This window comes from Mustela nigripes, chromosome 5, assembly GCF_022355385.1.
Source record: "Mustela nigripes isolate SB6536 chromosome 5, MUSNIG.SB6536, whole genome shotgun sequence".
Classification (NCBI taxonomy): Eukaryota; Metazoa; Chordata; class Mammalia; order Carnivora; family Mustelidae; genus Mustela; species Mustela nigripes.
In genome coordinates this window covers 81,015,509-81,039,189 of record NC_081561.1, presented here as the reverse complement: position 1 = coordinate 81,039,189, position 23,681 = coordinate 81,015,509, and the positions used below count along the sequence as shown (strand labels likewise).

The window sequence follows — 23,681 nt, the reverse complement described above, 5'->3', positions numbered from 1 at the left end:
GAAGCAGGCACCCTGCTGAGCAGACAGCCTGATGTGGGACTAGATCCCAGGACCCTGAGATCATGACCTGAGCTGAAGGCAGAGGCTTAACCCACTAAGCCACTCAGGTGCCCCTAGGGACATTATCAGTTTTGTTCACTTGTCACATATTTTCATCTTCTTACGACTATGTTAAGACAGGAATAAAAAAGAAAGAGTGCCATATATCCATTTCAAACCCCCAAATATGTGATTTTCCCTCTAAATTTAAAATTAATTGAGAGATATTTTAGAGAAGGAAAATTATGATTGGTTGATAATCAAGCCCTCACTGCTAGATAACAGCACAGACTCCATGATTCAGGATGTTCCAGGACTTGGCTAGATTTCCTCCCAACCTGCATCCAAGTTAAGTCATAGCACCAAGGGATAAAGACAGAGGTGAAAATGCAAAAACTAGGAAGAGGAAAAATAAACAATAAGAGGGCAGCATGTGTTCCATCAGAATTAAACATACTTAGATATTTATGCCTACTCACAGATTTCAATTTGATCACTAAGTGTTTCCACGGCATAAGCTATGCAGAGGGCACCCTAAGATCCAACTGGGCTACACTTTGGTCAGTACTTACTGAAGGATGACATGAGCACTCAAGGTTACGTCTGGGGCTTCTTGCAAAGGGGCACTGCCCCACAGGGTGGACTTCTCTGGGATTCTCTGGGTTGTAAACGGGATTCTTTAGAAGGTGGTTAAGACTCCCATGAGTTCCATTATTAGGAGCAGGTGTCAAATTCAGTAAATCTGCATGATTCCAAGAATGGTAAATGGTTACTTAGAGGTTCAAAAACAAATAAATATAAGACTTAGCTCATGACTTTTATTTTTTTTAAACCCTATCTATGCAAGAGTTCTTTACTTTCCACCCAAAATGAAACTATGAAATGCTCTTGAATTTTAGAGCATTTATGACTATGCTGTTCTTAATAATGGGATTTTAATGGGATTACTGATATGTACACTGTCCTCTATGAACTTGTGAATTTCAGTGTGTATGACTATAGTAACCGCCATGCATGCTTATTATATGCCAGTCACTGTGCTAACGTATTTTTCTTACTTAATCCTCAAAACAATTTAATAAGTTATTGCCAATATTTGGTAGCTGAGTAATTAGAGTGTTGTGCCTAAGGCCTCAAAGCTACTAACGGAGTAAGACCCAGGATTCAAAACCAGCTTTGTCTGAGTCTGACTCATGCCCTTGGCAATAACCACAGCAAACACTTCTATAGGAAAGCACTTAGGATATGCCAGGCACTGTTTTAAGAGCTTTAGGACATATGAATTCATTTAAGCATATAGGCTCCCACTAAAAGAATTACACTGAGGACATATTTAAGGTTTGCAAACTCTCAGTACCATTGTCAGGAAAAGGAAGTCATATTTAAAACACAGTATCTAACCATAAAAGTACTAATGAAGAAAGTACTGGGTAAACGAGGACTATATCTAATAGAACCTCCTCAATTTCTACAACCATGACATTGTCATCCATGCGAGTATTACTGCTACCAGAGGTTCCGCCTTGTTTGGGTCCCCTTCACAGACTCCAAACTCTTCCTCAGGCTTCCACCCCAGACCTGTTTTAACTGCCATATAATGAAGCCCACGGCCTGGCAAACTGGTAGGCATGGGTGACGTATGACCCTCCCTCCTCTGAGTGCCCCACTTTACCTGTGTACAGCCTCGTGGAAGAAATGTAAGTCATCAGATGGCACAATCCCCGTATTTTTTTTCAATGAGTCTGGGTCAGGAAGAAGGTCTGGCTCCCCTCATCATCATCTCCACACAGATGCCCACCATTGACCTACTTTGGATTTTCCCATTCCAGCTCTGTTTTCAGAAGAAATGAAGGAAGCCTGTTCTCACTTACCACACATTAAATTATAGACTTCGATATTTTCAAAGGAATCAACTTCAAAGCGGTGCTTAAATCCAGGTCCATAGCCGATAAAGAGGGCCTAGATGGGCCAGAAAAGTAACAGTGTGTCAATTCATTTCCCCTGTGTATGCAGCTGGTGACAAAAAAAGTATTTTATATTATCTATGCTGTACATACATAAACTGGTTAACATAATGGGAAAACTACCGTGTCCATGGATTTGGTGGGATACTGACTGAACCCATGTTGCACATCTAATCTAAGGACATGTGGGATACTTCTCTCAGCTTGACTTGACAATCATAATGGAATGGATGATGAAATCATTGTTCATCTAGGAAATGTGATATAAATGTCACTCTGCCCATTTCACACAGTGCTACAGGCATCAAATTAAATCACTGTTATAAGTATATTCTGAAATTTTAAATTTATAGGTAACTATAAGACATTATCTTCATTTAGAACAAAAATATGATACCTTTTCTCCTATTAAATCACTACATTTCACTTACAATGTGGCGATATTCTTAATGGGGCACAAGTATATACAAAATAACTATTAGAAATTTAGTGTGAGGTAAAAGTCACATGTTCATGAAACATGAACATAAAATTTTAATGTAATGCCCAAAGTAAAACAGTTCTATAAAATTATAAGCTACATTGATTCTCATTCAACACATATAATCACACTCCACGTTTCTAAGTGTATAACTTTATATAGTTTTCTTCAGATATAAATCATTATTTTTTTAAGAATAACAAGTTTACTTACTTGCATATTTGAAAATAAATTGTCAGAACCATGGAATCCATTTCCACAATGTTCCTTTTCTGAAGGAGCCCTAATTTTGATATAATATGAATTAATGATGCAAATTCTATTCACAGTGTCAGATTTGTAATCATGACATTATTTCTGTTCATAAACAATGTTACTATTTGGTTAAACCAAAAAAAAAAAAAAGGTAAACAAAACCACTGGGCTTGGGAAGCATTAAGGGGTCATCCTTATCTTTTATTTTGTAGATAAATCAACTGCATAAGCAGTGTGGCATAGAAGGGAAAAATCACTAGCATTGACACAGAACTAGTTCTGAACCCTGACTATGCTATTTACCAGCTGTGACTTTGGCAAGTTAGTTATCTTCTCCTGGTTTCAATTTCATCATGTTGGGTTGTTTGTACAAAATAAATGGCTTAGTCTAAAGATATCTTTGGAATACAGGAGATGTCTGCGAAATATTATATGAGGTAAGGACAATCCGTTTCTTCATCATCTCCATACAGATGCCCACCATTGACCTACTTTTGAACACTAAAAGCACAGCTCTCTAGTGAAAGGAGAGAGACAGTGAGATGTTCACTGCTTAGGTTTTGCTTTACAGCATGGCGTCCTGGCAACCATCAAAAGAGTTAATTATCATGTTTTGAGATATTAACAATATTAACCATCCAAATAATTTTCCAACACACCAAAAGCTGAGGTGAAAAAACAACTCTAAGAAGAAAATAATTGCTCATTATTATAAAGAGCTTTTACCAATTGTTCACTGGGTTTAAAGGTATTATTAGGATAGCTGTCATGTGCCGAAGAGATACAATGGTAACACAAATGTAGACATAAGAAATAATCAATATGGATGTGAGCAGAGCAGCGGTTCCTAGCTGGGGGTGGATGGCCCTCCCCCTAGGGAACTTCTGTCAAAGTCTGGAGCCATTTTGGTTGGCACAACTGTGAAAAGGGTGCTTTTTCATCTAATTGGTAGAAGCCAGGGATTGCTCTCAAACATCCTACAATGCACAGGACAGCTCCCCACAACAGAGAATTATCTGACCCAAAAGGCCAACAGGCCAAGGTTGAGAAACCCTGGGATAGAGCAGAGAGAATCACATTTGTACAGTTTTCATATAACAGCATTGTTGGAAAGGGTCCAGTGGGTACACTGAATTACAAACATATCAGGGCTACATTTACGTGGAAACCATCAGAACTTACAATGCAAGTTGCCACTTAGGGTCCAAATAGAATGTCAAGGGCTCAATCCTGTCATTTTTGGCAAAGTGTAAACGCTTCGGTAAGAAATGTTTCAGGTAAGGTTTGAAGTGCTGGTTTGGTTCCCGGCACTGAAATTATAGAAGGTAAAGAAAAACTCTTATTTCCATATTTTCTTACATGTAAACTTCTCTTGAAATTGTTGAATTCTGTATGAATTTTTTCCGATAAAAATTTTACCAGCCTGCGTAGTAAGTCACAGATGCAAAAATAATTGTGTTCTTACTACTTATACAACGTACCAGCTGACCATTCCCAACAATTCAATACTCACATTTTTTACAGGAAATTAGATCTGATGCATAAAAACCCTAAACTCTTAGACTATGTCACTCAATTTTATATGATTTACCGCTGATGATATTCTTTTCAAACACTTATAACTACAATGTTAAGAATTTTCTTTAATGCTTAAAATGAATCAAGTAAAAAAAAAAATGCACTATAGATAATTTATCACCATAGATAATTCATCATCAAGACAAAACTTATTTTTTAAGTGGACATAAAAAAGACTGGTAGGAAATATTTAATAATGCTAACAGTATCTATGGGGATATAGCTATACATTTTTTTCTTCTGTTTTTTTCCAATTACTTCTTTACCTGCATAAAAATTAAACCATGACAATAAATGAATTCTTAAAAACCTTTTTTGGAAGATAGATTTATTTATTTGAGAAAGTGGGAGAGAGTGAGGGGGGAAGGGCCACGGGAAAGGAAGGAACAGACTCCCCGGAGAGCAGGGAGGCTGACATGGGCTCAATCCCAGGACTCTGAGATCATGACCTGAGCGGAAAGCACACGTTTAACCCTCTGAGCCACCAGCCTTCCCCTTAAAAACTTTCAATGCCAGCTTACTGGGACATGTCCTTAAAGATCTTTAAAAACAAGAGTGCATCTAAATTCTGGCCTACATACTCAAAAATTCTAATGCTAAAATCCCAAGAACAGATACTGAACCTCTTTTCTAAATATATCTTAAAACTAACAATAACTAGATCATGAAAACATAAAGATACTCACAGAAAGATTTCTGGCAAGGTCTTCATAATCAACTGAAGGGGGGCAAAGATAATAATTAATTGTTGATGGTATGCTACAATTAAAAATGAAACAAAAATGCTGAAGTCAGACTCAAACTCTATTCTTCAATACCAAAACAAGTTTCAAACAGCTTATTGAAATCATTATGTATTAGTTATTGGCAAGAATGAGAGAGATTGTTAGGAACCACTCCATGCCTGTGAAATTGTGTCATACTATTAAATGAAAAGGCAAGTTACGAAGTATCTATCCATCCATCTGTTCATCCATATGTGTGTCCATCCATCTGACCATCCATCTATCTACCCATGCATCTAGATCTAGTATGATGGCCTGGTATAAAGATTAAAAAACAAACACGTCTTACATAAGCATACCAGATATCTGGGAAGACCTATTCCAAGCCTAGCAACGTTTATCTCTAGAAAGAGGAAATCAGTTGTGAATAACAGAGGTTTAGGGAAACTGCTACTTTTTACTTTACATATTTTGATATTTGATAATTCCAGAATTTTCAAATAAAAAGGACATGGAGGACCTTAGAAAAGAGGGCAAACAGACTTGTTTTGAAACTGAATTTGCATAGCAAGACCACAAATGTAGTGTACTCTGGACTACAAATCAATAAGTGTGTAGCTTTCCAAAGATTCTTCTAGCTGTACTTTATGTAAGTTTGAGAAAATTATTCAGATAAAAGAACATGTATTGTATATACATCTTATGTCTGTATATTGGTAAATAAATACAGATATAGTATTTTGCTTTAATTTGGAAGATAGAGGCCTAATGAGGTAAAGGTGTCATCAAAGCTTAGCCATCCCATCCTAAATAGTTCTGGGCACTGACCCCACCTGTACAGTTCTTATATCAGGCTTTGTAACAACCGTATACTACTTTTATAAATTAAAACAAAATACGAATTAAAACTTACGAGGCATGTACAGAGTCTACGCTGAGTGTCACTATGTTAACCTACTGTTTAATATCTGCATGAACACTTTCCTGAAATAAACTCTATTTCTCCCCATGAATATTCAATAGTTCTATGGAAACATACAACATGCAGTGCCCAAACCTAACCAGTTCCAATAAATGTCACACAAGCTTTTTTCTCTTTCTGTTTCAAAGTTAACTGTCACAGAAAGATAAAAAAGACTTGCTGGTGGTATCTGAAAGTTACCAAAGAGCAATCAGAAAGTAGGCAATAACAGAGGTGGAAACAGTTAGGAAATGGACCTCACTTGCAAAAGAATTAATATTTTTAGAAAATTTCCTGGCAGTTGGGGTTCCACATGTAGTCAAGAAAGAATGTGAAATTTCTTCTTTTCTGTTTACAAAACACATTCTTACTGTGTTTTGGAATGGTCAAGGAAAGTCATTTCTGAGGACAGAAACCAGCTGTTTATAGAATTTTAAGAACTACAGAAGTGCCAACATTCCTCCTCATAATAGAATATTATTCCAACAACTCTAAGCTATTTTAATGGAATGTCATTAATTAAACTTGAATACATGTAGCCGAACTTTTCAGGTTTTTTTTTTTTTTTTAGTATAAGTAATCTCAAACCTAACACAAGTAAAACACACACTATAACATAAAATTGTACTAAGCTCATCAGATAATATGCTTAGTAATGAATAGCAAAGATAAGTGGTTAGACCTGTGTCTTCACACCCAGTGCCTTTATAAAATCTTTCTGGGTGCAGAAGATCTGCACTGGAGAATTAATCATGAAAAGGAAATTAAGTTTAACCATTGCACTTTAGTGTAAGATAGAATAATTTAGAGGTATATATTCTGAATGTAATCATATTCAATGTTAGCAACCAAATATACTTACATGAAAAGTACTTATCTGGGACATCAGAGGGTCTCAATCGAGCTGCAGGTCCGTATACAATTTTAATATCTTTAGCATCTCCCAAATATTTATTCAGATACACATATTTCTTGCAACTGCCTTGTTCCATGCCTGGGAGAAAAAAATTCTCAAACATGTTAGAACTTTAATAAGGAATTTTACATGTAGAAGAGAATTTCTTTCACTTCCAGAATTTAATTCACTAACTATGTGCTGAGTGCTCACATTAGTTAAATATCTAATAGGTAAGTCACAGAATTTCAGCCATATATACCACTTCACTCCCCCACCCCAAAAAAAACCTTTTTCCCTTCCTTCATCCACAATTAGTTTAATATTTCTTATTTATGTATTATAGTATCTTTTTATGAGGAAGAATATCACGGTTTCAAACTGAAGAGAAATGCCTACTCATTTTCCCCAGATCACCTAGAATATGAATGGTAGCATAAAATTCTCAGTCTCATTCCAGAACTGTAGCTTCTTCGGAACAGAACTTCTTACAATCATTTCTAGAAATAGCTTTTAGGAATTCTTTCTGAAGCAAACAATAACAACAAGCAAAAACAAAAAGAAAATTGTTTTCTATTTTCTTATGCACTCATTGCTTCTGTACTCCTAAGGCTGTTACACAAACATGTTCTAAAGGTCATAGTAAGAAAAAACGAAATTAACATAGTGCTAGAATTTATACTCCTTCTAAAATCAGATTTTTCATGCTAAAGAAAATAAGAAAAGCACATAATAATGTGTTCAAGTTAAATCTAGAACCATTAGACTAGATTTACCAAAATTTAATATTACTTTTTTTTTTAGCTATCTAAAATTCCCGGTGTAAACCCAAATCAGGAGATGGGTGCACTGTTATTGATAGGCTCTTAGGTTTCTGTGAATTCTGTGTTTTACCTGTACTTTATGTCTAATATAATTTTTTCCTAAAAAATTTCCACAAAAAACTACATAAAAAAATTAACTGTAACAATCAGAAGAAATAAGGTCACAATAACTAATCAAGGAAACTTTTTTGGGAGCACCATTTAACCTGAAGGGTAAATGATGCAAAGTCAGATTACCGTGATCTGAAACAAGGATAAGGTTCAGGCATCGATGTAAGTTCAGCTCTTTCAGACCATCCATCAGCATGCCAACCATGTTGTCAACCCTCTGCAAGACTCTAATGACCTACGAAAGGGAAGGGAGTTCATGTGATGGATTCCATACTAATGGTTATTTCTACATAAAACTATCTCTGTTAATACAGGGAAATTTCAGTGGATGCAACTATTATGATGAACTGATTTACATTAGGCTAAGCCAGGGCAGGTAAGGCAATGCCCGTTAACAGAAGAAGGGCCAAAAAAATAGTGGGGGGGGGGGTGCAAATCCCACACATGCTCAGTTATAAATATTAGGAATGACACCAGGGGATCTGATTGTCTAACCTGTCAAAGATGTTAAAATTCTTCATGAAATGCTTTTTACAGTTCTTATATTGTATTTGATTTTTAAAATTAGGAAAACAACTCATTATTTCCTTACAAACTCTATGGATATTGAATATGTTTTATCGCAAGGACACAGAAGAGCAAATGGTTTTAGCAACTTGCTTAACCTGCTTTTCTGCTCTCCTTGCAAAACCACCTGAGGAAAATTCTTGGCAGTTCTATATGTGTTTTCTGTTGTGCATCAAATCTGTCTTGTCTCTATGGTCAATTAATTTCACTGTAATATGAAACAAGCTCCCTCAATGCGGTCTTTCATTTGCTTAAAGCTACCCAAGTAATTCAAATTGGATTTTTTAAGTATTAAAATAAAGTGGGTTCCAATGTGCCATTAGAATTTAAAAGAGGTTACACATTGGTAACTGTAATATAAAAAGCAATGGGCTCAATCTTGAATGCAGATGAATCAGAAAAAGTAGTACTTTGGCAAATCTTCAGTGAAATTAGAAAAGGCGGCACTAACGTTACAATTCCTATGATCTGATAATCAGACAATTACAAAATGATCCTTAGACTTATTTGTAGCCAAACTGACCTGGACAGGACACTAAGTTCCCTTAGTGAATGAATAAAAATTACACTAGCATCTGGCCAATTGTCAAACCGACATAACACCGACAAGAAGCTTTCCCCTTCACTGATGATAATGTGGTTGCGTTGTCTGCCATGCGTCTTCCTTACCCCACGTCTAAGGACCATTTGTGCTTAGTTGAAGGACAGAAGCAAAGCAAGGACACATGGAATTACTAACTACATTGGAGCTACTACAGATGGATTTTGATGGAAAGATCTGGAAAGTAAATACAGCCCTAGGTTGAGGGTCAACTTCCCCCTCTCTTCACGCTCTTTTAGCTAACAAGATGGCCCCCAAAAGAACCTATGCTCTAAGGGGGCACATTTGGAGTAAACCCGGGGAAAGGGAAATCAGGAGAAGATGGATTAAGCAAGTGTTTTAAACTCAAGTGAGAAAAATGAGCTTATATTCTCCCCTCCTGCTCTTGCTGAAGCAAGAACTTAGAGCAAGTAGCACTCTCAAAACCAGAGCTCGCAACAGACACATGAAGATGGGCTCTGCTCTAAACTCTGAACTAAAGAGTCCTTGAGGCTCACCAACAATTTAGCTTGGGGGTAAAATTCTAGCTATTCCTAGTCTTTCATCTCCTAGAATCACATGGGGAAAAAGATAACAAAGAGTCTAAGATTAGGGACTGGCTACACTGATTCTCCTTTCCTTGTGACTAACAATACTCACAGATCCTTACTTCCTGTTTCTTTTCAGATCTCAGGTCACAGATAAAATATACATCATAAGGAAAGTCGGCTTAGAGATAAGAAGAAAGAAGCTCAAATCATTTTCTGTTTTAATGCTTCCTCTGCTCCAAGATACAAAAATCATACGGCCACACAAACACTGAAAGCAGTATTTGATCTTTTAAAGCTCTATACAGATTACAACATAGCCAGGAGTGAGCTAAGCTCCTTCAAGAGTGTCAGGTCAAATACACTGACCTTAGTCCATGAGCTGTTTCCCCATCTCTAGCTTCCTAGTAACTGCTCAATAAAACCACAGTAATTTCAAATTCTCTATAGTTTTGACAAAATTTCCCATTTTTTGATGCCCAGGCTCTGTTGTGAACATGAGCTCAGAGATTAGTGATATATCTCCTAGGGTAGAGAGGTCACCGGAGGCTTCTTGTGGCATCTGACTAATTCTCTTATTATAAATAGAAAATTAGAGTTTTTCCCATTTATAACATTTCCAAAGACCCCTTACTTTTTAGGTTGATGTAGGGAGAAACGGAGTGGATAAAGGCTTTGGAATGGAGAATATGGGATTTACCCTCAGTTTGAGTTGGCACTGTCGAAAGTACAGACGAGACAAATTCTCCCGACCATTATTTTTATGAAAGGTCATCCTCTGGTTTAGTAAAATTGTGTTTACTACTCATTCCAGAATCATGGAATCTTAGAGACTGGTCTAGAAACCTGCTTCAAAGCAAGGTGTAGTTAGAAGCAATCACTGATAAAATGATACTTACTTCACTGCTGACCGGTCCATATGAATGACCTGAAGAATCTGGTTCTTCTAAATACAGAGTGTAAAAGTGTGGTCTAAATCAAACAGCATCAAAATGTAATATTTTATAAACACATTGTAAAACAGAACGGAAAAAATAACTTAACACTTGATAGTGAGTCTACAACACGGCGCCTGGGTGGTTCAGTGGGTTAAGCCTCTGCCTTCAGCTCAGGTCATGATCTCAGGGTCCTGGGCTCAAGTCCCGAACTGGGCTCTCTGCTCAGCAGGGAGCCTGCTTCCCCCCCCCCACCGCCCCGCCTGTCTCTCTCTCTCCTTGTGATCTCTCTCTGTCAAATAAATTTTAAAAATCTTTTAAAAAAATAAATAATAAAAAATAAAAAGTCTACAACACTGGGATAACATTTCTAAACTTGCTGAGAAATTATTTACAGGTTTGGAGTTCTTCAAAATGCTCCATAAAAAGAGTTTATTTGGATACAAAATGCCAGAGACAAGTGCAATGTCTTCTTGCAGCTCATTTTAAAATATTGTGTAATTTCTATAAAACAAAGGAGTATTTCCCATAGAAAATTAGGCCTCTACATACCTTTCATCTTTAGGAAGCTGCAACCACTTAAGAATAGTTAAAATCCTTTCTTCAAAAGGTACTGAGCTAAAATTAAGAACAAGCAAAATGAAACAATCTGTGACAATTGTTGAATTTAAAATACCAGTGATTTTCTTATGCAAAATAGCACTGAACGACTAAAACAATCCCATGCATTAACTGTGTTTGAAGCAATGCAGAAGTTTTATTTGAAAACTCAATAAAGGAACAAAGGTTAAGCTTTACACATAATTACACAAATTAATTCCTTAGCCCGTCTTAATATAAGCTATGCTCAGACTCAACTAAAACAAACTCTGTTCTATAGAAATGCTCCACATTTTTTTTTTTTTTTAAATTGGAGAGGCTGGGGGCACCTGGGTGGCTCAGTCATTAAGCATCTGCCTTCAGCTCTGGTCTTGATCCCAGAGTCCTGGGATCAAGCCCCGCATTGGGCTCCTTGCTCAGTGGGAAGCCTGCTTTTCCCTCTCCCACTCCCCCTGCTTGTGTTCCCTCTCTCTTGGTGTGTCTCTGTCAAATAAATAAATAAAATCTTTAAAAAAAGAATTGGGGGGGGGGGAGGAGTGTGTGCCTGGGTGGCTCAGTGGGTTAAGCCACTGCCTTCAGCTGGGGTCATGATCTCAGGGTCCTGGGATTGAGCCCCGCATCGGGCTCTCTGCTCAGCGGGGAGCCTTCTTCCGGCCCACCCCTGCCTGCCTCTCTGCCTACTTGTGATCTCTGTCAAATAAATAAATAAAATTAAAAAAAAAAAGAAAGAAAGAAAGAATTGGGGAGGCTGTAGGGGCACCTGGGGGGTGCAGTCTGTTAAGCGTATGACTCTCGATTTTGGCTCAGCCATGATGTCAGGGACATGAGACCAAGTCCCGTGTTTGGCTCCTCACTGTGTGAGAAGTCTGTTTGAGATTCTCTCTCTCGCTTTCCCTCTGCACCTCCCCCAGCTCACACATTCTCTCTCTCTCAAATAAGTAAATTTTTAAGGGGAAAAACAAACAAATAAATAAATAAATATTTGCTTCTTGTATCTACTCAAGGATGTTATTCCTGTATCTGAGAAGAGCAATTGCTACCAGGTGAATGACCTGTGTGTCGATACATTCTATAAAGCGTACCTCTTGGACAGCTCACTTGCTCATGATTCTTAAAAAGCCACAGTCACCACAACTTCCTATTTTATTCCTGCCCAAGGATCTGAATGCAAACTCCAACATGCACCAGCACTTCTTAGAAAACCTCTAAAAAAAACTCAGCCTAGTTTTGCTGTCCATCCATCTATCTAAAACTTACATACCCTCCATCTAAAAGGTAACTGAGATAGAGTTCTTATTCTGACTGTTCTCATGTTTCAGCCAACATATCACAGAAATGCTAGAACTTAGCACTTGATAAAAAGGAGAAGCTGAGATTTAGAACAAATGAGCTGTTCTGAAAAAAGTGCGTGTATACATACCCATTATATATTTTATAGATGTCTGGGAGAATTCCATTAATTTTCACATCTGATCCTGGCCAAAAAAAGGTGCCACTTCTCAGGCCTTGATATTTCGTGGTGAGCCAAATCTGGGGAAGAGAGTGAACCCAAGTCAGAAAACTATACAACTGTGCATCTGTTAGGCAAGTATGTGTTCATGGGACATCATTTCCCCCAAGTGCTACAGGATTTCTGAAGTGAAGGAGCTTCAGCAGTGAGACTACAGAATAATCAATAGGACACTGGACAGCAGCAACATGAAACCAAATAGAGAGCACTTAACCTAAAAAATATAGACGCCATCAGCTGGAAACCTCTGCAACTTTCAGAGCCCTAGCCTTTGATTTTAACAGGCTCCCCTTGCAAGAAAAAAATATTCCCAAACACACATGTGTTTTATGTGTTGACATTTTTATTATGTGACTAACACATATTAAGCTCCTCCTGCCAATTACAATTCTAAATAGTATCCCCAGAAGCATCCCAATTATTAATGTGGTTAATCCTCACAATAACCCCCTGAGGTAGATAACAGTATCATCTACAGTATAAATATAAGAAAACTGAGCCACTGAAAGAATAATTTGCCCAAAGTCACATAGTTTCAAATATCAGCACTAAAATATGAATTTATACCCTGCAAATTAAACATCATGCTTTTTTTTTCCTTCTAAGAGGAATATTGAGACTATCCAAAAAGACCCCACAGAATTTTTGTGGCGGTTTTTTAAAAATACAAAGAACACATACAAATCATGGCCGGAAAGAATCTTCTCAGCATATACAAATGAAGTCAGAGTTTACCTCCTTCAGTAACAGTTTTGTATGGATCAAAATATGGCCCCCAGACTACGGCTACAAACTACTGGTACAAGAAGGTAGAATTAAGCAGAAAAGAAAAAAAGTTCAGAATTTCCCCAACCTGGCTATGAAATAAAACTACACCCACTGCACAATGATACAAGATTTAGGATTATCAGCATTCCTTTCATGTACAAAAGGATGGCCACAGACAGGATCAATGACATAAGTTATTAAAAGCTCCAGGGAATCTGTTGTTTTACTCTGATTGAAAGAGATGAGAATACTTTAAAAAACAAACTATTTTAGTAGCTAAAACAAACAAACAACTCACTGGTTCTCCTTTGTACCAGGCAGGATTAAATTTCTCCTTACTTTTAAGTGCAAAGAAAGCGTTAATTTTGGGATCATATATTTTATTGTCAATTATGCCATGGGATTCTGGATAAAGTCCCTAAAAAATAGAAAAACAGGATTTATGCAACTTGTGAGGGTTTTTTTTTTTCATTTTTTATTTTTTATTGACATATAATGTATTATTAGCCCCAGGGGTACAGGTCTGTGAATCGCCAGGTTTACACACTTCACAGCACTTACCATAGCACATACCTCCCCATTGTCCATAACCCAACCACCCTCAAGCTGTCAGTTTTTTAACATGAAATAAAGTTCAAGAATGAAAGCATCGAAGAGAAAACAGGTAACTGAAGCTGCAAGAAACTTAACGTAGTTTAAGGAGAGAAGAACAAAACAACGTGACTGTCAAAACACAACCAACCACTCAAGATTTTATAATATAGTATTTGCGTTTTAAATTATGTAACAGGAGAAATTAAGTTAGGAATGGTATGGATGAGGAGCTATATAAATAAGCAGCCTCCCCAATTTTTTAAAAAGATTTTATTTTTATGTATTTATTTATTTGGGAAAGACAGTGTGCAAGTGGCGGGGGAGGAGCAGAGGGAGAGGGGCAGGCGGACTCCACGCGGAGCAGCGCCCAACGTGACCCGGATTTCATAACCCTGAGATCACGACCTGGGCCAAAATCAAGAGTCAAATGCTTAACCAACTGAGCCATCCAGGCACTCCTACAGCCTCCCCAATTTTTAAAAAAAGTGTCCTATTTTCCTTTTGCATTGCTGAGTAAAGCATTTCTGTGGAACAAACATTTAGTTGAGTCTGAGCATACACTTGTATTAATACAGGCTAAAGAATTAATTTCCGGGCTTCAACCATAATGCCTAATGAATTTGACTATTTTTTTGGACTCCAATTAAACTGGGAAACTTTGAAACAAAAACAGGGCTGCAATCCTATGAAGAGTCAGGCAAACTGGATTGCTTAAACTTATATATCAAGGTGATCAAAAAGACAAGTTGAGAACCCATAAATGTAGGACAAATTTGTACAAATAGAGCAAGCTACAAAACCATAAGAAGAAACAAGACACAAAAATTGGAGAATCTTAAACTGAAAGGAAACCAAGAAGAGTCTTTAGTCACTTCTTTTCAAGATGGAAAACCTGAGACCAGAAGGTAAAGTGACCTTCCCCAAATTAACACAATTAGTGGCAAAGACTAGGTTTCCTCGCTTAATCACATATTGGAAAACAAGTGATCTGATGTCTAATTATTGGTTCAAAAAATGCAACTTTTACACCTCTCTTCTGTGAACATACAAAAGTTGGAACTTGGAGCTTACCGTGACAATGCTGTAGTGATTGGGAAAAGTTTTTGTTGGATATACTGGTCTCATGTTTTTGGCGTATGTTCCACAGTTTTCTATAAGGGAAACAAATTAAAGATTGTTATTAAGTGCAACTGACAATCTGTTTACTTCATCTAGCTTTCCTGCCAAATAAGTCTAAACAGCTTTAAAAAAATAACCCCGGAGGGATTTATAACCATATAAAAATTTAGAGTTAATTATAAAGCAACATTGTAGAATCAAATTCAATGTTAAGAGTTAATTTTTCTCAAAAAAATATTGAACAAAATAATTAAGCCAATGAAAGAATTATCCCATGTTATCAATAACATAAAGTTCCAGAAGGAGCATGTACAATAATGACACCTACTATAGCTCTGTCCGATATTACTTAATGGTCATATACCTAAGTTATATGAGGTACTTAAAAAAAAAAAAAAAAAAAGAAAAGAAAACCCTACACTAATGCCAAAATCTGCAAAATTAAAACAAGGCTGAAGCAGCAGCTGAGGGGGACAGTGTCCCAGTGTGAAAATCCAGAACCAGCTATGTCTGGACAAACTCAACACAACTCTAAAGACAAAAGGCATCTTCTGGCTTCATGCTGGAGAAAGCACAGAAGCCAGACTGCTCTGGATTTAGCCTTGGTGTTATACTCACGGTGTCATGCTCCTTTTCTCCAGCCTCTACTACTGAGAAAAAAAACCACAAAAACTAATGATTCTAGCATTTCAATAAATCACTGCTGAAAATGTTCCTCAAATTAGCAAGTGTCTATCTATCTCAATGCCTTCCAAACAGTGCAGAATTACAGGGTATGTCCCCTAAGTATCCAAAGCTAGGGCTTAGGCTGACTGTGTGCTGGTTCCTTTAAAAACTTCACATATAGTACCCACAACTCCTTAATTCTGAACCCGGGATGCCATCTTTGCTGCCATGGAAACAAAGACCCCTTAAGGGTCACAAAGGACCAGATTCAGGCCTCAAAGCCTGTGGGCCTAACTGCTAAGAACAGAGCCTTCCTTGACCATGACTGCTTTTTTGCTAAAGATTTCTTTTCATGTCAATGATTACTTATAAAAATTATTCTCTTCTAGGTAGAAATTAAAAAGAGACATGTTTTAAAAGTTTCCCTAAATTATTTTGGTTCATCATAAAAGAAGTAAAATAAATGCACATGTGTAATTACTGAGAGTGATTTTCATATTTAAACTAATCTCATATACTCAAGGCTAATAAGTAATATTTTAGAATTCCAGAACACTAAAATCACTGTATTAACTTCTATTTCAGCCTCACATTACACTGTAACTACTTAACTTCTTATCACTGAGAATGAGCAAAGTTCTACAGTTTTTATGCCCATATGCAATTCTTTTCCTTTCTCAGTGATGATACAAGTGATACCCATATAACTGGGGCTTAATGTGATTTAAAACTTGAGCATTAATATTAAGACCACTCTACTACTGCATCAATAACTTACAGAATAGTCATTCAATTAAGGCCTTGTATGAGGCAAAGAAATTGGAAGGATGCTACATGATACTATAGGATAACTAGCAAATATTCTACACTACTAGAATCATATCAGAAATACTTTCAGTTTTGAAAATTCCATTTTAAGATGTAATAAATATCAAATAAATGATTTTTCCACAAAAGGAATCCAAAATTCTAAGAAAAAATATATACATACATACATACATACATACAGGTATCTATAGTGTGTGTGTGTGTGTGTATGTATATAAACTGTATTACCTTAGAAGTATTTAAAAGGCAGCTTCAAAGTAATTATAATATTGGAGACTAATTCCTTATCATCAGGTTCAACTACTTCATCATAGTGATGTTTGGTAAAACACATCCTGCCAGTATTTTTCCAAAGAAAGCCCGCATCCCTAGTCTATCTCACTGAAACAGTGACACTCCCAATAGTGAACTCTGAAGTTACTCACTTAGTTTGCTAATAACAGGAAGAAGGCCACCCCAGGTGTGTAAATATTCTGCCCTGAAGCCATCCAAGGAAAATAAGAGGGTCGGAGGCATTTCAAACCTGGATAATGAGAAAGGGAAAAAAAATGTTTAAAAAAGCAGATGGAAGACACACATCCAGTGAAGGTTCTTTTCCTCCCTTGGCACAGGTCCAATGAAGATTTCTCACTTAGATCAGCCTGTGATCTAAAAGAAACTAACATGTTCAGCAAGCATCCTTATAAAGGAGATTTCACATTGATATGCAATATACATGCTTTTACATTTCATTATCTGTATGATATAAACATATATCATCAAATAGGATTTCTCAAGCACTCAGACCATGTTGAACCATTGTATGGACACTAGCATTCATGGTCCCTGCTTATTCCAAAAGCTGGACCAAATGCTACTAAAATATAATAATATTTTCCCAGTTTGCAGAATGCTAATAAATAGCATTCTCTAAATTACGTTTCTGTTTCCAGTAAGTTTTTTCCTGAACAATCACTTTCTGATATCATCTCTATATGAATCTGCTAGATGGTAGCTCATATCACATAAACTATATATATAAAATTTAGTTTTTGAATTTACTATATTGAAAAGACAGTACTATTTAGTAGAGACGTTTGAAATGTATTCATTACTTTTTAATAAATAAACAACAAGGAAATGACCCAAAGCTAGGAATAAACAATGAGGGTATGTGCGCGTGCACACATGCAAACACAAACACACACACACACAAAATGCACGTGGTGTGGAAATCCAAAGGAGGAGAAACATTTACAGTGACGCGCTCAGTCAAGGAGAACAACTATGGGCAGCTGTTATACAGCCAAACCAGAACAGGCATGGTTCAGAACTTCTGAACTTATAATAATACCTGGTGGACGAGGAGAGTTATGGATCACAGGCTCACCATAAAAGAACTTCCCACTTAAAGTTTACTGAGTAATTTAAAATTTGACAGTAAATGCCTAACTTTGCCTTGCCTTTTTTCAATTCTACCTCCTCCTCAGCTTACTCTCTCACACAAACACAAAAGGAAAAAGAAAAAAAAATTGGTATGTAATTTCCACTAACTCATGTTTGCACCATAGCTCAGTTAGAAGATTCCAGAATCAGATGCATAGGGTCTCAATGGTCCATCACTGTATAAAATCATTTGTATTCACTCAACATAAAACATAAACTACTCATTGTGCCAGTGTAAATTTTGTAAATTATAAAATTTACAAGGTAAATACTTCTAGTATCATAACACAGGTTCCTAATTACGATCTCATTGTAAAGAATGGAACAGTTACATTTCCACTAAAAGGATCAGTATTACAACTGAAAAATCTTCATCAGTATGTAGAAGGAAAAGAAAGATTCAAAATTCACTAAATCTAATAAATCTTGGACTTAAAGGACAGCACAACGTACAAGAGAGGTCCCTTTGAAAAAAGTCTCTTCTACTGTGATTTTTGGTTTGGGTTTAGTTTTTGCTGCAGCTACTACTATTGTTTTAAACAAAAAAGTACTCTCTCATCCAAAAAAAAAAGAATACACATCCTATAAAGCAAAAATAAATTATATACAACAAAAAAATAAGCTAAAGCACAGCTTTAAATATTTTAATAGTTTGGAAAAAAATGATGACTTTAAAAAGGTAAAAATGTATTTCTGAAGATGAATAATTCAAATTATATGAGCTAAGAGATCTCAATTGGAGCAGAGGTAAATGTATGTAACATCTTCATAAAATCCCCCCTCCCATGAATTGCACACAAATTTTTCTGATGGCCTAGCATACATAAGGTACTGTGAAAAATACTTTAAGGGCAAAAAGAACCAAAATGAATTGTAAAAATTATGCAACATTCTCTCACAGATACATTGCTTATCCCTCTAATTTATAAGTGAACCAAAATATAAAAAAAATTAAAAGAAAACTGTAAAGTGATTTGCTACAGATTTAACTCTCAAAGCTACAAATGGAAGTAAAGGGTCTTCCTTCCTGAGGAGAAAGACAAAAGATTTCCACCCACTGCTCATGAACACTACAGACTAAATAGTCAATAATCTCTCTTTTTTCTGTTAGCTTCTGGAAGAGGAAGACATTCCATAATTAACTACACCACTGGTGCCCAACACAAGGCCTGACTAAAAATACCATTTAATGAACCAAGGACTGGTTATTATTTTTATCTTTTCAATTTGGAAAGAGAAAAAGAAATAGTACCTCAGAAAAATAGTATTTCAGAACATCATCTTACCCTGCTGGACACTCTGGCTCATTAATGTTCTCACATGTTTCTTCTACCCAACTTTTCTCTCCTAAAATATTTTCAAGAAATAAGACAAGTTGAACACACTGAAGAGTACCAATGATTGTGATGCTGGGAGACATTATGAAAGGGTCCAAAACGAAAATGTCTACAGATATATACATAATATGGGGCATGATTCTAGGAAAATACAACAAATACAGGAAGTTACACTCTTTCATAGTAAGAGTTAGTTTATATCAGAAAGAAAAAAAATGTGTAATTGTAAGACTAAAACACATTACTGTATTTGCGAGAACCGAGAGGCATCTTTTTCACTCTTTAGTTGTTAATATTTTCAGGCAAAATTTACAAGCCTCCTTTTTTTTTTTTAAGATTTTATTTATTTATTTGACAGAGAGAGATCACAGGCTCCTTGCTGAGCAGAGAGCCCAATGTGGGGCTCGATTCCAGGACCTTGAGATCATGACCTGAGCCGAAGGCAGAGGCTTAACCCACTGAGCCAGCAACCCAGGTGCCCCTACAAGCCTCCTTTTATCCACCCAACAACATCTTCTAGTACTAAATCCTCGATATCATAGTTCCTCTCATATCAATTGCAAAGAACCCTGGGACAAAACATCAGCATATCATCAGTTTACATAATATCCTATGACCCTGGGCTGTAATTTCACATCTATTCTTTTAACACGTGGCAGACACTGTCTTCATTCACTATGAGGGCACCTGGGACACCGAAGTCAGCCAGGACAGCAAAAGACATCTTTCCACAAGGCAGCATGAAATATGGAGCTGATGTCAAAATAACATGAAGGGGGCGGTAGCAGGAGAGGGAGTGACTATGGCTAGAACATGATTTGCTGAGCGTAGATAGTAGTAATTCTTTACCCGACGGATGGGTACAAAATTCACTGTGTACTTTCTTTACTCAGATGTGTTTGAATCTTCCCTTGGTAAAATGTTTTTTTAAGTATTTTCTCAGCCAACATAGTTGATCCCTAGGTAAGACTCATAGTGTAAAAATGACCCCTCTGCAAAACCCCACCACCACCGAGGAGGATGGTGAGCTGCCGTGGAACAAGATGGATATGTAGAGAGCTGACCTCGGCACACGGCGCTATAGTTGATACAGCAGTCGCCCTTGTCCCTGCAGTCATCGGAACAGGAGCAAAGGCTTCTGGACAACCTTTTTTCACCACATCTGAATTTGCTGCAAGTCCATATACGTTCTAGAAACAAACAACAAAATACACGTTACAGTCCCAATTCAACACATCTGACATGGACCCAGACTTGCTCTCTTCTGGAGCAGGATCCACAAGACACCATGAACACTTTCATAATTCGTAGTTCTTCACAGAGCCTGCCACTGCACTGGTCGAGCTGAACTAACAGACAGAAAACATGCAAGAAACAAATGCTATTATGTTGCTAAAAAGAACAGAATTTCATCATTTTAAAACATGGACAAACATTATTATCATATAATTCAGGCTTTTTCCTCCAAACATCTTCAGGGTTCTCAAAATTTAATCTGAATCTAACCCGTTCTCATTTAAATATTAAATATGCAAGCCATATGTAGAGAAATCCAAATCAAACTGAGAACATTTCCATATTCTGATTATTTTATTTTGAAGTGTAAATAGACACGTAAGTACACTGAAACTAATGTAACATTCTGTGTCAACGCTACACTTCAATAAAAAGAAGTAGATGTATAAGAACTCTTGTTTTAATGAGCCCACATTGAAAATATTCATATATTTCAAGCAGACTTTTGCCGTTAGTTTAAGTGCAAATTAGATTATACTGGTTTCAGCATACGTTAAAACGAGGCATGGTTTGGCTAGCCATAAAGGGCAAAACTTGTAATTTTTTTTCTCTAAGGAAATACAAAAGCCAAAATTTTACAAATCTCGAGTGAGTTAGATAAATCCCATACCTAAAAGATGCAGAACTTATGTCTGATCTTTTACTAATGTCCATGGCCCCTTCTTTTTCCCTGCATATTTTTATTTACCTGGTTCTATACATGTCTCCTGGTAATCCAGACAGCAGTTTCCAAGATCAACGCAAGCAACATCACAGCGGCAATTCCCAAATGTTCTCTCAAAGCAACGACCTTTGCAACTTTTAACTAAAAATAGTGAATACTGCATTAGAGCTTTCAGATCACAGAATCACAAAGCAATCAACTGACAGACTTAAGATAGATAGATTCAAATCCTACTTGACAGAACACGGATGGTGAAATAAAGGCATCCAAGAATGTTTTCAGAAATACACACAGAAAGTGGCACAAAGAAAAGGCACAGAATTTTGATTTTATCTCTTGTCATAGAGAAATAGAACTTTTAAAACTGATTACAAACCCGACTGGGGCTTATAAGACTTAAATCCTTACGGCACGGTAAAGAAAAGTCAGAAGGAGGACTTGCGCTGAATGTTTTATGCTCAGAAAAGATTGGCTTAGACGGCAATAACGTTCTCTAAAATTTTGTATGTGAGGTTAAGATTTTAAAAACGATTCTCTGAATATTTCAGAAAGAGAAAGAATGCCGGACATACCCCATCCCCAGTCTTGGTTTATAAAAGAAGTAATGTAATGTCCCTATGTGAGCTTTCTGCTGGAGTGACCCTCCCCATCACCTAAAACACCCATTTAGCCTTTAGGCACAGCCTAATGCATGAACTCCCCAAGTCAAGGTATGATTTCCTTTTTTTAAGTTTTTATAAAACCTTGTTCTTTCCCCACCCTCCCCCACCCCCGTCACTTCCTTCCATCTGAACTAGGGCATTTGGTTAATAGCCTGGTCTCACACTAGACTCCCAGCTTCCTAAGGACAAAGACCAGTATACTGTGTATACTGTGCATACTGTGTCCCAGCAGCCCACAAGATGCTGGGCTATAGTTGGTACTAGCAAGTTTCTGTTAAAACGGATTTTTTATTAAAAACAGTAATTTTATGTTGTAACTGTTTACTACATACTTGGAAAAAGCTAGGTTTTCATTAGATTACTAAAATCCACTTGTAAGATAATACAAATCCAACAGAAAAAAAGCAGTAATCCTATCTCCTGACCACCAAATCCCACGATTTTAAAAGCAGTGAGGACACGTAACAGTAAGTTACCCAGTGACACTGAATGGTTACCTAGTAACCCCGCCAGGACTGCTTCAGAGACTAACTCCCTGGGGAAAGAGTGTCCTAGGAGTCCCTGGAGAGGCAGGGAGAAGGCTCCAGGGGCCCAGCACCAGAATCTTTAGGCCATTATTTGCTTGTTTGTTTGAATTTTTTTGTTGTTGTTTTGGGGTTTTCTCTTTGTTTGATTGACTTTTTTGGTCCAAGCCCGTCTTTGTTGTTTTAGGATGCAGTTCTGCAAATAGGTAAAATTTTATATGGCCGATTCAATGAAAGAGCTTCAAGAAGGCTCAAACCAGCATCAGGTCTGCCATAACTACGGACCACCCACAGATTAGGATATAATGCTTTTCTCAATCATATTCTGAAGAAGTCTAAATAGCAACACACATACACACAAGTGTGTGTACATGTGAATTACTGTAGTAATTACCTTCTTTGGCACAGCTTGGTTTCAACCCAAATATACAACCAAGGATTGTTGTTAACACACAGACTGACAATACCTGCAGAGAGAAAAAAAAAATTATATGGCTTCAAACCCTTTTATTTCATCAAATGTTTCTGAAGTTGCTGGTGCTGCTGTTTCTTGATGTGCTTTGTGAAAATTCAAACTCCACACCTAGGCTTTGTGCATTTTTCTTTATGTATGTTATACTTCAAGAAAAAGTTTACTTAAGTGTTAGCAAACAAATCTATGCCATCGAAGATGAATGCTTCCAGAAACTTCCCAGTGAATGCAAATGAATCCAGTCAGAATTTGGAAATAATTAAGGGAAGGAGAGAGGAAAACAATCTATTTAGAGGTTCATTTTCTTAATTCTTTCTTAATTCTTCATTCTTTCTTATTTGTTAATCCACAAAAGGCAATATGAGACTAGTAGATGCCTCTTTTACATAATTTAACTACACAAACCTAAACAATATCCTAACATGCCCCATGCCCCACAGCAGCTTGTGGGAACAGGCACTACTAGACAGGACTAGGCACCTGCACTGTGGGCCCAAACGTTACCACACACTGGTTGTGTAACTTGGGGGAGATCACGAACATGCTCTAGACATCAGATTACTCCCCTATACAAGTAAAGGGCTAGACTACATGGATCTCTAAAAATCTTTTCAGCTCTAACATTTTGCCTCTTTCTCATTCTCCACTCTTGGGGCCTTTGGCATTTTAAGATAGACAGATATACCAGAAAGAATTTTTACTTGAGAATTAGAAAAGGAGCAAGAATAATAATAATAATAATAATAATCCATA

The 23,681-nt window shown here is 36.9% G+C and overlaps 1 protein-coding gene across 2 annotated transcripts in view; it reads right to left on the bottom strand.

The window, feature by feature from the left end:
* Positions 1-23,681, bottom strand: part of ENPP1 (ectonucleotide pyrophosphatase/phosphodiesterase 1) — a 73,612-nt gene that overhangs the window by 15,598 nt on the left and 34,333 nt on the right. For both annotated transcript variants that reach the window (XM_059400740.1, XM_059400741.1), the window contains exons 2-18: positions 22,851-22,923; positions 21,295-21,411; positions 20,375-20,500; positions 19,260-19,320; positions 16,974-17,071; positions 15,007-15,086; positions 13,640-13,759; positions 12,484-12,593; positions 11,016-11,081; positions 10,428-10,500; positions 7,960-8,068; positions 6,866-6,997; positions 5,004-5,035; positions 3,922-4,049; positions 2,698-2,767; positions 1,911-1,998; positions 612-781 (exon numbers count right to left, since the gene is read on the bottom strand). In XM_059400740.1, coding sequence (XP_059256723.1) covers positions 612-781; positions 1,911-1,998; positions 2,698-2,767; positions 3,922-4,049; positions 5,004-5,035; positions 6,866-6,997; positions 7,960-8,068; positions 10,428-10,500; positions 11,016-11,081; positions 12,484-12,593; positions 13,640-13,759; positions 15,007-15,086; positions 16,974-17,071; positions 19,260-19,320; positions 20,375-20,500; positions 21,295-21,411; positions 22,851-22,923 — 1,653 coding nt within the window. The remainder of the gene's footprint in view (positions 1-611; positions 782-1,910; positions 1,999-2,697; positions 2,768-3,921; positions 4,050-5,003; positions 5,036-6,865; positions 6,998-7,959; positions 8,069-10,427; positions 10,501-11,015; positions 11,082-12,483; positions 12,594-13,639; positions 13,760-15,006; positions 15,087-16,973; positions 17,072-19,259; positions 19,321-20,374; positions 20,501-21,294; positions 21,412-22,850; positions 22,924-23,681) is intronic.